At 40.3% G+C, this 12,220-nt stretch overlaps 1 protein-coding gene across 2 annotated transcripts in view; it reads left to right on the plus strand.

Moving 5' to 3' along the window:
* The window catches only part of ARL14EPL (ADP ribosylation factor like GTPase 14 effector protein like), a 34,527-nt gene extending 30,246 nt beyond the window's left edge, over nucleotides 1-4,281 (plus strand). For both annotated transcript variants that reach the window (XM_054987039.1, XM_054987038.1), the window contains 2 exons: nucleotides 1,316-1,458; nucleotides 3,990-4,281. In XM_054987039.1, the coding sequence (XP_054843014.1) occupies nucleotides 1,316-1,458; nucleotides 3,990-4,197 (351 nt within the window). In that variant the 3' untranslated portion in view covers nucleotides 4,198-4,281. The remainder of the gene's footprint in view (nucleotides 1-1,315; nucleotides 1,459-3,989) is intronic.
* Nucleotides 4,282-12,220: the final 7,939 nt, after the last annotated feature.

The raw sequence follows: 12,220 nt of genomic DNA on the forward strand, positions 1-12,220 counted from the left end.
ACAGAACTTTCAAGGCACATCTGATCAAAGGCCCTGTGGTGGACTCAGGGAGGATGCATCATATTGTCAAGTTCATAGAGTGCTTCAAAATTAGCCCTTTTCTTTATTATTTATTACATTTGTTAGCTCACATTCCTGAAAGTCCAGATGATGTTAATCCAGAACAGCTAAATTTTTATTCTTTGCTTGTCACCATCCTTTTTTTTTTAAATGCTGGCTGGTTGTGAACTTGTTTTTAATTTGCTCTGCAACTCTGACTCAAATGTTTATGGTGTGAACTGATTAGTACAATTATCTGGTGTGGAGGAGAAATGGCTGGTAGCCAGGATAGTTGGTAGCCAGGAGGAGTGGTTGGTAGCTAGGATGGTTAATATATTAATGTGTAACCCTGCCTTTCTGAATGATCTTTCCAGAGTCTTCACTTTCCTTGCTGTCCAGTGAAAGTGTCAAAGCAGAGGGAAAGGGAGAGTTGTGGATAACTAGAGAAAGGTGTATATGGTTTCTGGAAAGATAACAAGGGGTAACTCATCAATGATCATCCTTCTCTGTAGCTTGCCTGTTGCACAGTGGCATACTTTTCTGGCTGTCCCTTCTTCTACTATGAAGAACCTGGTTCCCTCTGTGCACCCAGCACCCAGTCAGTAAACCATCACTATCTTTAGTGGAACAAGCAAATAGGCAGGTTATGTGGATGGGTGGGCTGTGAGCGTATTGGGGTTTAACCATGAAAAAGAAAGACAGCTCAGTTCCTTGCTCCTTTGGGGACAGGGAAAGAGGTTAAAACCCTTCCTCCCAACCAGAGGTTGGTCAGTAAGAGAGCTCCAGCTCTCTCTTGAGGCTTCTTACCTGCCATGTTCTTAACTCTATTAGATGGAGTAATAGTAAATGTTAGGGTAAAATTAACCTGGGTCACAATCATTTTGAGACACGTTAGTTTTACCCTACTGATGATGTGTTGTTACCATAGTAATCCTGCTAAATACGGGATGAACTGCAAGTTCAGACATTTACTGTAACAGTAAATGCTTGCAGATACTCCCCGAACAATTTGTCATGCATTGAGAGTAGTTTATGCACAGTTGCCACAGACTACTGTATTGCTGGTATTGATATCTCTGATGCAACATCCTCCAACTAGCTAATTCTCAGGCAAGGATGGTTTAAAGGAAATAGATGATTAAATGTTTTAAAAGGAAATATTGCTAAGGTAGGGTTGTTGTAAGCTCATGTTTTAATAATACTGATTATAAGTAACAATCCAATTAAAAAGAAATCACCATATTCCTTATAGTTACTTGTTTCTTTTTGCTCATAGCAACAAATAGAACGGCAGCTGAAATGCCTGGCATTTCAGAATCCAGGACCACTTCTAGCAGATTTCAACCCTGAAACTCGGGAGCAGCAGAAGAAAGCTTGCATGTCAATGATAACCCAGGATTGCTTTAATAATACAAAGAAGTAAGTTTGATTTATTCTACATCTTAAATTGGATCTCATGATGGCAGTCAGTGATAATCTAAGACTTCAGTCTTTTGCTCATTTCCATGGAGTTCTAATGAATTCAGAGACCCTGTTTACAAGTTACTGTAAACACAGTACTATCCGTGCACAGTGTACAATTGTTTTTGCTTTCTGTGTGCATTGATTGTCATTTTGCATTCATCACATGTACATCTCAAACCCCATATTGATCAAAGTACCAGTTCTTGGTGTCATCTGTACAGTGAACACACATCGGCTCTTTCTTACAAACAGGTGTACTTGTATGTGCAGCTTATACATATGTTTACTGTGTGGCATGTGAACAGGTTTTCTTCTGAGGAAGCAGGCACATAGTTAAGCTGTAGGTTATTAGGCACTAGTTATACCAGTGTTTCCAGACAAAGATTACCGACTCAAATATCCCACTGAAAGGAAACATCATATTGACTTTGACTTTATTTTGATTTGATATTTGAAAAAAAGATTACATAATACAAAAAAGGCAGAAAAAATGTTTCACTTTTTTTTACAATGTAAGTACACACATGTTCTTCTCTCTCACACACACTTATACACACCCCAGTGCTTCACAAATAAAATTTCTTGACAATAATTTGGCAGTAATTGAATTGCGCTTCCTGCCATGAACTTTTTTTGTCCTGTAAGCATTTTCATAGGTAGGAGTTCCTTTGGATTTGAAAAATTAATGTAGGGGTTCCTCCATGGATAAAAAGGTTGGAAAACATTGAGCTAGACAAATGCTACCTTACATTTCATTTGCAGAACCTTAGCAGCTTTTGCTGTTTGTCCCCAGTATATTGCATACTCATATTGTATTCAGATAGTATTTTTTAATATGTATTTTAATTTAACTTCATTTATGCTCCAACTTTCTCCCCAATGGGGACCCAGTACTGCTTACATTGTTCTTCTCTCCTCCTAGCCCCCAGCATGACCTGTCACTTCTCTGTTGCTCCAGAAGTTACATCTTTGGCTGGTGATGCAGAAGTGTGCACATCTGTTTTGGCTGCATGCCTCCAGGTTCCCTGTGCCTTCTCCCCTCTGCTGGCCAGAGGCCCGGTGATGAGGGTAGTGGCAGCTGGGGATGGAGGCAATCCCGCTTCCATGGAAGAGTGGGTATTTGAACTTGGGCCTCCCAGATTCTGCTCTAGTACTTTAACCACTACACCAGACTGAGTCTTCAAGGGAGAGATGCTTTCCAGTCTAGTTTTTGGTTTAAACCAGGGTCTCCAATGTGTCACTCATGGACCTCATGGTGCCTGACACCTTTCATGGAGCCCACCAAGTGTTTTTAGCAAGTGGGCCGGGTCAGATAGAGTTTTTTATGTTTATAGTCTAATGCTGACAGTGGCTTTATGTGTTTTGCCTGTGCAAATAGCAGACTGATATTCTAAAAACCCAGTGGGACTTGATTCTGACTAAACATGATAGGGCTACATGCTTAAAATGTTTAATGCATCTAACTGGAACTTCTACTGAAGTAATAAGATCTGTCCAATTTGAAAATATTTTTATAATTCAGGTAGAAGTTGATAGTAACATCACTATATCAAATCTTGGTCACTTTTCAAAAACCATTTATATTCCTATCAAAGTCTGGCCAGAATCTTTTTCTTACTGTACACATGTGCAAGGAGCTCTCACAAACCCTTCAGCACATCTGTCACATATTATATTACACTATTCCTGTAAAGGGGAAAACCCTTTCCCTTTTGCATTAGTATGTTAGGTGCTTGCAAAATGAAGGTAATCACTGACAGATGAGAGTTTCTTGGCTAACTTAATATGTATACTTGTTTTGTATGTATGCGAGAAAATATTTTTTAAAAATATGTTGATTTTAAAAGGTATCCCATTAAACAGAGCTTCTGCCTGAAATGTTGAGGAGCTACTATTGGAGTGTTGCATAACTTCACTGTCAGACTTGTGGTTGGCTCTGCCTCCTGTGGCAGCTGTTTTGTTGCTGTACCCACAACCCTCTTTCAGAATTCCAAAGGCACCCACAGGCTTAAAAGGATTGGGGACTCTTGGGTTAAGGTGTCAGGATCTGGAAAACCTGGTTCAAATTTTCACAGTTCCATGAAGTTAATTGGGTGACCTTGGGCCAGTCACACACACTCAGCCTAACCTACTTCACAGGGTTGTTGTGAGGATAAAAAGGAGGAGAGGAGACTGAGCAAGGGCAGGATAAAAATGTACTTAAAAAAACCCTGCTTCTCTAACAGAAAACGGCTTGCACATCTTAACATGAGACAAACCTATCAGTAAGGTCACATGTGCAGAATATCTATATTGTCCTAAATAGACATATGCATAAGCATTAAATCCTCCACTTTAAAAAAGAAAAACTTGCTGAGGTTCAGAGAGCGCTTTTTTCAGCTTGTTGCAGAAGTGTCAGCAGGAAGTCCTGACCCTTTGCATCTCCGTTTTTGCTTCTCTAAATGTAGTGAAGGGTTCACTGTGATTCTCTGTTTGATCTTTTATAGACCTGCAAAGAAATATGACAAACATGGCCGGCTGCTTTCCAACAAAGCAGATTTGTGTGACTGCCTGGAGAAGAACTGCTTGGGCTGTTTCTACCCCTGCCCTAAATGCAATTCCACCAAGTGCGGGGCAGAGTGTCGCTGTAACAGAAAATGGGTTTATGATCACATTCAAATAGAGGGTGGGCAAATGATCAGATTTCCATTTTGAGCCATCTAGCAATAGTTCCTTGTTTTTCCCCTTTGTGATAAAAAATACTTCCCAAAAATTTTCAGGTAGTCATAAATAAATATATACATTGCTCATTTTGTGTTTCACAAAGGTTTGATTTCATTCCTGCAGAATAATTTTTTAAAAAATAAAATAAAGATGTACTAAATCATTTTAAAAATAGTAAATAACAAACTGGACCATTGACAAAAACTCCAAGGCTTAGTTCTTTGCAGGCCAACAGTTCTCTTTGCTGATCACCACTTCATGAAGCATGCTCCTTTCCCCCATGTGAAGTGGACTCTATACACAGTGGATGTAGCGGCTTAGGGATGCAGTTCTTCTCATTAAGTAAAGGTGGAGAACGACTGGGGTCATGTCTTCACTTCACTGGTCAGTAAAGCACTTCTCCCTTCCTTCCCTGGCCTTCTTACTCTGTAGGGTTCAGAAGAGTGGTTATGCTATTTTAGACATGAATGTGTACACCTGAGGAAGAAAAAGCCTTGTCTATGGCAAAGGCCGCTGTTCATAGCAGGGATCAGGGTTAAGCATTTTCTCACACCACTTTTCAGGTCATTTCACCTGACCAAAGAATGTTTTTCTTAACAGCACAGAGACTCTGTTACAGGTATTTCTGCATAATGGGTAGTTAGCAGCTGAATGTCTTGGATTTAAACAAGTTACAGCCCCATCTTAAGACCCTAGGTATCTTATGATAATTCAGCAGAGGGGAAATACATTTTTAAAAGACCCCACTCCAAGGTGTGGAGGGCATAGCAATTGCACTGAATTCCAAAGCAGCTCTTCTGCAACACTCCTGTGTCAGCCTGACATGGAAGCAGCCACCCAGCACACACTGATACTGCTCTGCTCCCCCATGTTAGATGTTAGCCTGTCACTACCCAAACACAGAACACAAAAAGGACAGAAACAAAGGGAACATAGTAGACACCCACTGGGGCTGCAATCTACCTGGAGAAGAATTGTCCAGTCCTTTTCGTAAAGGCTTAATGGGATGTTATTTACTAAATGATTTACATCCATGCCATGAAAAACATCAGTTGCCCACTTCTATACATTTTGCCTCTATGAAAGGGATAGGATATTTTTTTCCAAGCCTGTTGTCAACTCAACACCAGTGGAAAGAAGTATCTTGAATATGCATTTCCCCACCATCTGGACTGCATGGTTTTAAGCTGTTAGGTAATACCAGGGAGTGTGCAACAAGAGGACGCTGCCCCTCCCTTTCTATAACACAGGAGGAGTCCTCGGTGTGGTGCCCTTTTCTAGTGCCTGCCAAGTGTTTTTAAAAAGTAGGTAGTGGCAAGATGGGGCTTTGATTGGTTATTGGAGATCTGATTGCCTGTGCAAATTTTTGAAAATTATTGCTTGACAGCCACTGCCACCACAACATAAGGATCTTCACTGCATGACTAAAGGTAGGCTGTGTGTATGCAAGAAAATATTTTAAAACAATATGTTCATTTTTAAAGGCATCCTGTTAAACAGACCTGGCTGAAGTGTGGAAGAGTTACTGTTAAGAGTTATGCAATAATATCTCGTCCTGACATTTTGTGGTTGGCTCTTCCTCCTATGGCAGTCATTTTGCCTACCACTGCCTCCTATGGTAGTGGTTGTGCCTACCACTGAGTGTTAGAATTCCAAAAATGCTCTCAGGTTGAAAAAGGTTGGGGACCTCTGGTCTAGACTGTGGAGGACACCCTCTGCACCCTCCCAGTATAAGTCCCACGTTGAAGACAGTAACTGAGTCCAGTCAGGAACGGCATAGGGACAGCTCCCTATCTACACTGAAGTTCAGTGTAGGTAACTGCAATGCAAATTGGAACAAAAATTGGTGTCCCTGCTGAGGGTAGAAAAGCAGGATATACATTTTATAAATAAATAAATTTTGTCTTAAAATACATGCTAATAGGGTTTGAACTTCCAGCGATTGAGAGGGAAAGAGACCTTGGGGTGGTAGTGGATAGCTCCATGAAAACTTCAACCTAGTGTGCTGCAGCAGTGGAAAACTTTATGTTGGGGACTATTAGGAAAGGGATTGAAAATAAAAAGAGCAATACTAAAATGCATCTCTATAGATCTATGGTGCAGCCTTATTTGAGTACTGTGTGCAGTTCTGCTTACTGTATATCAGAAAGGACATTGGAAAGCTGGAAAAAGTACAGAAGAGGGCAATCACGATGAAGGGTTTGGAGCGTCTCTCCTATGGGGAAAAGCTGAAGAGTCTCGGACTTTTTAGAAAAGGGCCTGCTAAGTGGGGACATGATAGAGGTTTATAAAATTATGCATAGTGTTCTTTGGGCAAAGTGCTCTTTCCGCAAGGTTCTGTTCTGCACAGTCCAATGTGTGATCAGCGTGCATGGCATAAAACACCCTGTCAGCTGGGCTATGGATATCCTGCCAGAGGTTTATCTAGGGCTTAGGAGAGCAATATGTCACTGTAGATTTTGTTGGTATCCTAACCTGCACCATGGTTTAGGGATCTAGTGGTATGTTGTGTGTGTGTGTGGGGGGGGGTGTTGTATTTTTTCACTCCCCATGACCTGTATGGAAATTTTATAATGTATGTCAAGATTCTTGCTAGCATGATGAGAACTGACATGGTGTAGGAGTAAGAGTTTCAGATTAAGGTTTGAGAGACCTAAGTTCAAATCCCTACTCTGTTAACCTCTTAATTTATCCTAACTCAAAGGATGTTGTTAGAACAAAATGGAGAAGGGGGAAATGATGTTGTAAGCCACTTAGGGTGCCCATTGGGGAGAAAAGCAGGGTATAAATACCTAAATAAATGATACTATTCTAGCACCAGAGGTAGGGTTACCAATAACCTGGAGGGGAAAAAAGTCTTGTGCCTTTAACAGAAGCTTAATGTGTAGAAATTGGCAGTTGAAACTTTTGACAACACAAAGGTAAGTAACATCTGGTAAATAACATCCCATTAAGGCTCTGTTAACAGGGCAGGACATTTTTTCCCCAGGTTATTGGCAATCCTAGCCAGAGGTGGAATATAGGCTGGGCAGGCCTAGGTACCAACTGATCCCTGCTCCTCTTCTAAAGTGCCTTTAGTGCTACCTAAAAGCATACTGGCCCAGCACTGGCCTGCCTTAACATTGCTGTGTCATCAGATATGTCAATGTATTTTCAAGCTACACTGGCATATTTTGTCATTACACCAACATAGTACTTAGTATCCTAAGGCATTCAAAAGCAAGGCTTAAGGTTTCTCTCCAAGACTGCAGTCTTGAGCATATTTACTAGGGATTAATCCTCATTGAGTTAAATGTGACATTCTTCTGAACACATTTCCTTAGGATTCAGCTGCAAGTTATCTAATGCTTCTCTTCTGTTAAGTTTATGAAGAAAGGGAGGTTGGAATTAAACTTTTTAGTGGATAGAGTCTGCTGGGAATAAAACAACTCCAAACAAAAAGTAGTAAATTAAAGAAAAAACGTCCCTTTCATGGGTTCATTATTTGTTAGTTTTTTCCATAAGTCTCATATAAATTGTGCCGTTGTTCATGTGTAAAGGAAGTCCGTGTCCTATAACACTCTCTCTTAAATTATAATGAAAAAAGAGGATCTTAAAATCAAAAGGAGAAAAGAGAAACAAGGAATACAAGATCAATGAAAGCTGCTTTGAGTTCCCAAAGAGGCAGTTGCACAACTTGAAAATTGATTCCTTCTGTTATTGTATGTACAGAATGAGGTGCCATTGAAGTGCACATTCAAATCCTATAAAGCAGAGATAGACATAAACTAAGTCAAGCATCTAGCTTTTTAAAAGTAGAAAGACCAGGGCCGATTCCAGATGGCCAGAAATTGCGGTTTTTCTGCGAAAATAATCGCTTACCGGCCACGCGTTCACTTTCGTCTCCATCTGCTTTGTCTCGCAGCGTGCCGTGCCGTCCCGCTTCCGGATGTTCGCACGGCCAACTGAGGTACCTGGGATTGGTTGTTTCCTCCCCGTCACAGTTGACGTTGGGGGCTTTCATTGGTTTGCATTTCAGTTTTTTTTTAAAAAATTTTTTTACGTGTTTTGCGCAAATGCGCAGGTATGCGAATACGCAGCGTCGACTTTTGTGCACTTTTGTGCTTTTGTGCATTTGTGCGCATTTGCGCAGTTTGATGTGCGCAAACGTGCGACTGTGCAAATGGCGCCCGGTTTAAAAAAAAATTAAGGGAATATTGTTGCCGGCCGGCCGGCAAAGGAAGGAGGGAAAGGGGAGGGCCTCTCCGCGGCGATGAAGCGTCCAGAAGTGTGCAAACCCGCAATACCGCGTTCACACTGTCCGCTTATAGAGCGCAACCGAGCGCCATGGACCGCAGGTAAGCCGGGACGGGAAATTGCGGGTTTTTACGAGTGAGGTCGCTGAAAAAGCGAAAGCACTCGCTCTATTTGTGCCCATCTGGAATCGGCCCAGATTTTGAATGCATGGAAGCGACAGGTAGTTAAGCTACATTCTCAAGAGTTTTACATTGCCTCTTTTCAGTTAAACCAAAAAAACCATTAAAAAATCCATAGAGATATCCAGATGATTTTTATTAAAAGGGCTACTACCAGCTTTGATGAGGGTGATGGGATTTTATTTCTTTTCATATATAAGTTGATTATTCTTTAGATGCAACTGTGATCATATTACAGTTATTTCATGCTGTAGACTAGCTTTGTCGTAGATGGCTAGTAGAATACTTGTGGGGTACATAAGACATCCAGTAAAGTTGCATATCATTTTCAGTATGACCAAGTAATTGCTGTACTAATTCATTGCCAAACACATATCTGTTTCATTCATACAGTAACTCTTGGAGGGGATTTTGTTTTAATTTTCAATTTGCAATGGAAGCTTTTTAGCTAGGTTTGTAAACTTCCAGGAGAAAAAAAGTCCTGTTTCGTTAATAGAGGCTCAATGGGATGTTATTTATCTCAATGCCATGAAATCTTCAGCTGCTCATTTCCACAGTCCACACATTAAACTTCTAGAAATTTTTTCCAGGATTATTGGTTATCCTATTTGTAGCTAAAATCACAATGAACATTTAGATAAATGTAAACATTCAGAGTGAGATGCATACCGTGAAGAGGAAATATGACATCCTTCATCCCAGTTAATCTCAACCTTGCATGTTGTTTGCTTTTACTCAGTTTACCAAAACACACATATATATAGTTGCATATTTATAATTAATAATGTCAGTTAAAATGTTAAACATCTAAACTGTGTATTAAAGTTTTTGTGTGAAGAAAGGTGATTGTGTCCTCTCCCCGCCCCCCACCTTTTGAACACATTGCCTGGTTGTTTCTCTCTCGACCCCAATTGACCCCCACAAAATTGGCTAGGTGGCCTTGACCCTTTCAGTTCCTTCTAAGAGAACAGAGGAAAATAGAGCTATTACACCATTCAATTTCTATCTGGAAAGCCTTCTTGTTCACTTTAATTTTTTTCTCTCAGTAGCTTTTAATGTGATACAGCTACTTGAAAAGAACTACAAGGTGCCAATTGGCTAAGTTATCAGATGATGTTATTGGGAACAGTTCCATCTTAGTCACCATCCATCCTATTATGTGAAAGTACAGTCAGGTCTGAAATGCTACTAAAATAGTCACAGAAACAGCCTTAAAAATGAAATTTTGTAAAATACTCTAGGACTGTTTGTAACTTGGCTGAACAACACAGGGAGTTTTCATGAGATGCAGAGTTTATATAACACTTTCTTCCTCAACAAAAGGAGCAAGGAGAGAAGGCCCTGCAAGTGTCTATTAGAAAGCAGTATAGGAAGTGTCCCTGACTCCCTAATTGGAGTTAACCTCACACACTCCCTGTGCAGTTTTGTTTCTTCATTGGATACAGTTACAGCCTAGCACTTCCTGTGGGGTGATGAAATACTGCATAGTACTTTTAAGCTGCAGTTCTCTGCATATTCACTTGGAAGTAGGTCCCATTGAACAAAATAGAATTTACTTCTGATTAAACGTGCATAGGATTGGGCTGCATGTCTTAACAACCTGCAGAATGTGCAAATCCACCTAGAGTGAGCCTCACAGCGGAGCATTCAAAGGCAGCGTTCTAATCACTTCATCACACTGGTGCTTTTGGGTAAGTTAATGCTGGAAGATCCTGAATTTGTTCTGACAATCTCAAAGAAAACTATATAGTACATGAGTGTGTGAATTGGTAGCAGTGCTAAGTACTGTTTCCCACTACAGCAGGATTTGAGTCCAGTGGCACCTCAGAGACCAACAAGATTTTCAGGGTGTAAGCTTTTGAGAGTTAGAGCTCCCTTCTTCAGACATGAATCTGACTTACACTCTGAAAATCTTGTTGGTCTCTAAGTTACTGCTGGACTTAAATTCTGCTGTTCTACTACAGACCAACACAGCTACCCACTTAAAACTTCCCACTACAGGTGTGTTTTCTCATACCCGCTTGGGAATTATTATTTCAGGAAGAACAGGTGAAAATATCTTCTAGGAAGAGTCTTTTTCTTCCTCCAGCTTGTTATGAACATTGGCTCTTCTCTGCTAGTCACGTAGGAGCCCCAAACATTTTTGAAGCAATTTTCAATACAAAGGTTAAAACCCAGTAGAAAAGGGAAAAGATTGGGATACACCTTGATTTTATCAGATGAAATGGAAAACAAAAAGTTGACTCTGGGAGAAACCAATATCTCTCTCTACTCCTAACTTCAGACAATTTACAGAGCTCCCAGTAATTAATTATGGTACGTCTAGGCATAAAGGATTCTGCTGTATTAACATTTCTGCCAACAAAGACTTACGCACTCAGCATAAACATTTCTAAAATATTTGGAAGCCCCAAGAATACTGTAGTGCTTGCACAGGTATCATAGCAGAATGAGCCTGATTATAATTGTGGTCCCCAAAACTGGATAGCATATTGCATGATAACGTGTATGTATTGCTTTAAAAAATGAATGTCATCTCTGAAAGGCCTAAGGCTCCAGGAAGTCTAGGTATTTCTGTCCCAGATTCTGACCATTAAGTCACTCATTTAGTTTATAGATTGATTCTGATGTATTTTGGGCAAAATGCCAATCAGTCCAGCTTCATTGTTTGATGAAAAATGAGTCTGCCTGTTCCACCATTATACACATCACTGTCTGCCTAGGGGAGAACTTCATAGTTAACATTTACCAGTCTCTCCCTGTTAAGATTACAAGTGTGTTAGACAAGCACAAATCATTTCCTTTGAACTCTTTCCAGACTACTATTTTCTGCCCTAAATAGCCCTATACAACAATACAAAATGGGACATAAGCAGTATTTCCAAGTCAGTGCAAAGATTTGATTAAGAACTCCTTGTCTCAAATCAGATGAATTTTGAACACAGCATTGCTAAATTTTTCAAGATAACATCCAGATACCTTCTTTCTCAATCTGTGTAATATCTCATCATGTAACAAAGACTGTATTGAAATCAGGCAGACACTAGAGTTGTAGGATTAAAGAAGAACGTTCATTTTAAAAATGAAATGTTTTAGCTTGATACATAGGGCTGGAATTACAATTGCTCGAGGCAATCAATCGTCTTTAACTGGAGTAACTTAGCATAGGATTGCACTTTAAGTGGAAATTTTTATCAGAAGAGAAGCGTGTTTAGCCCTTTGGGCTTTAGTCTACTAATGATTTACTACTACGAATGATTTAATCGTTATGGTGCCACAAGACTCGTTTTGAAATACTTAGGAACATCTATTCTGTATCTATTCTTTTGCATAGTAGCAAGGTTATTCAAAATAGTGCTTAATTTGCTGTTGTGGGAATTATGTTCCCCCTCGGGCATTTCTGTTTGCTGTTCAAGTTTTTAGCGAAAGACCTCCCCGGCAAAAACCACCTCCCAAAAACCATTCTCTAAACGTAAGACGAAGGTCCCAGTCAAAACTGGAAGCTAAGGCGAGAGGACCTCTGTCCCCATGGCAACTGCCCCGACACACGGTCTGGGATTGGTTCTTAGCTCTTCAAGGGCAGAGCTTTCTTATCCCGT

The sequence above is a fragment of the Eublepharis macularius genome, chromosome 8 (assembly GCF_028583425.1).
Source record: "Eublepharis macularius isolate TG4126 chromosome 8, MPM_Emac_v1.0, whole genome shotgun sequence".
NCBI classification, from domain to species: Eukaryota; Metazoa; Chordata; class Lepidosauria; order Squamata; family Eublepharidae; genus Eublepharis; species Eublepharis macularius.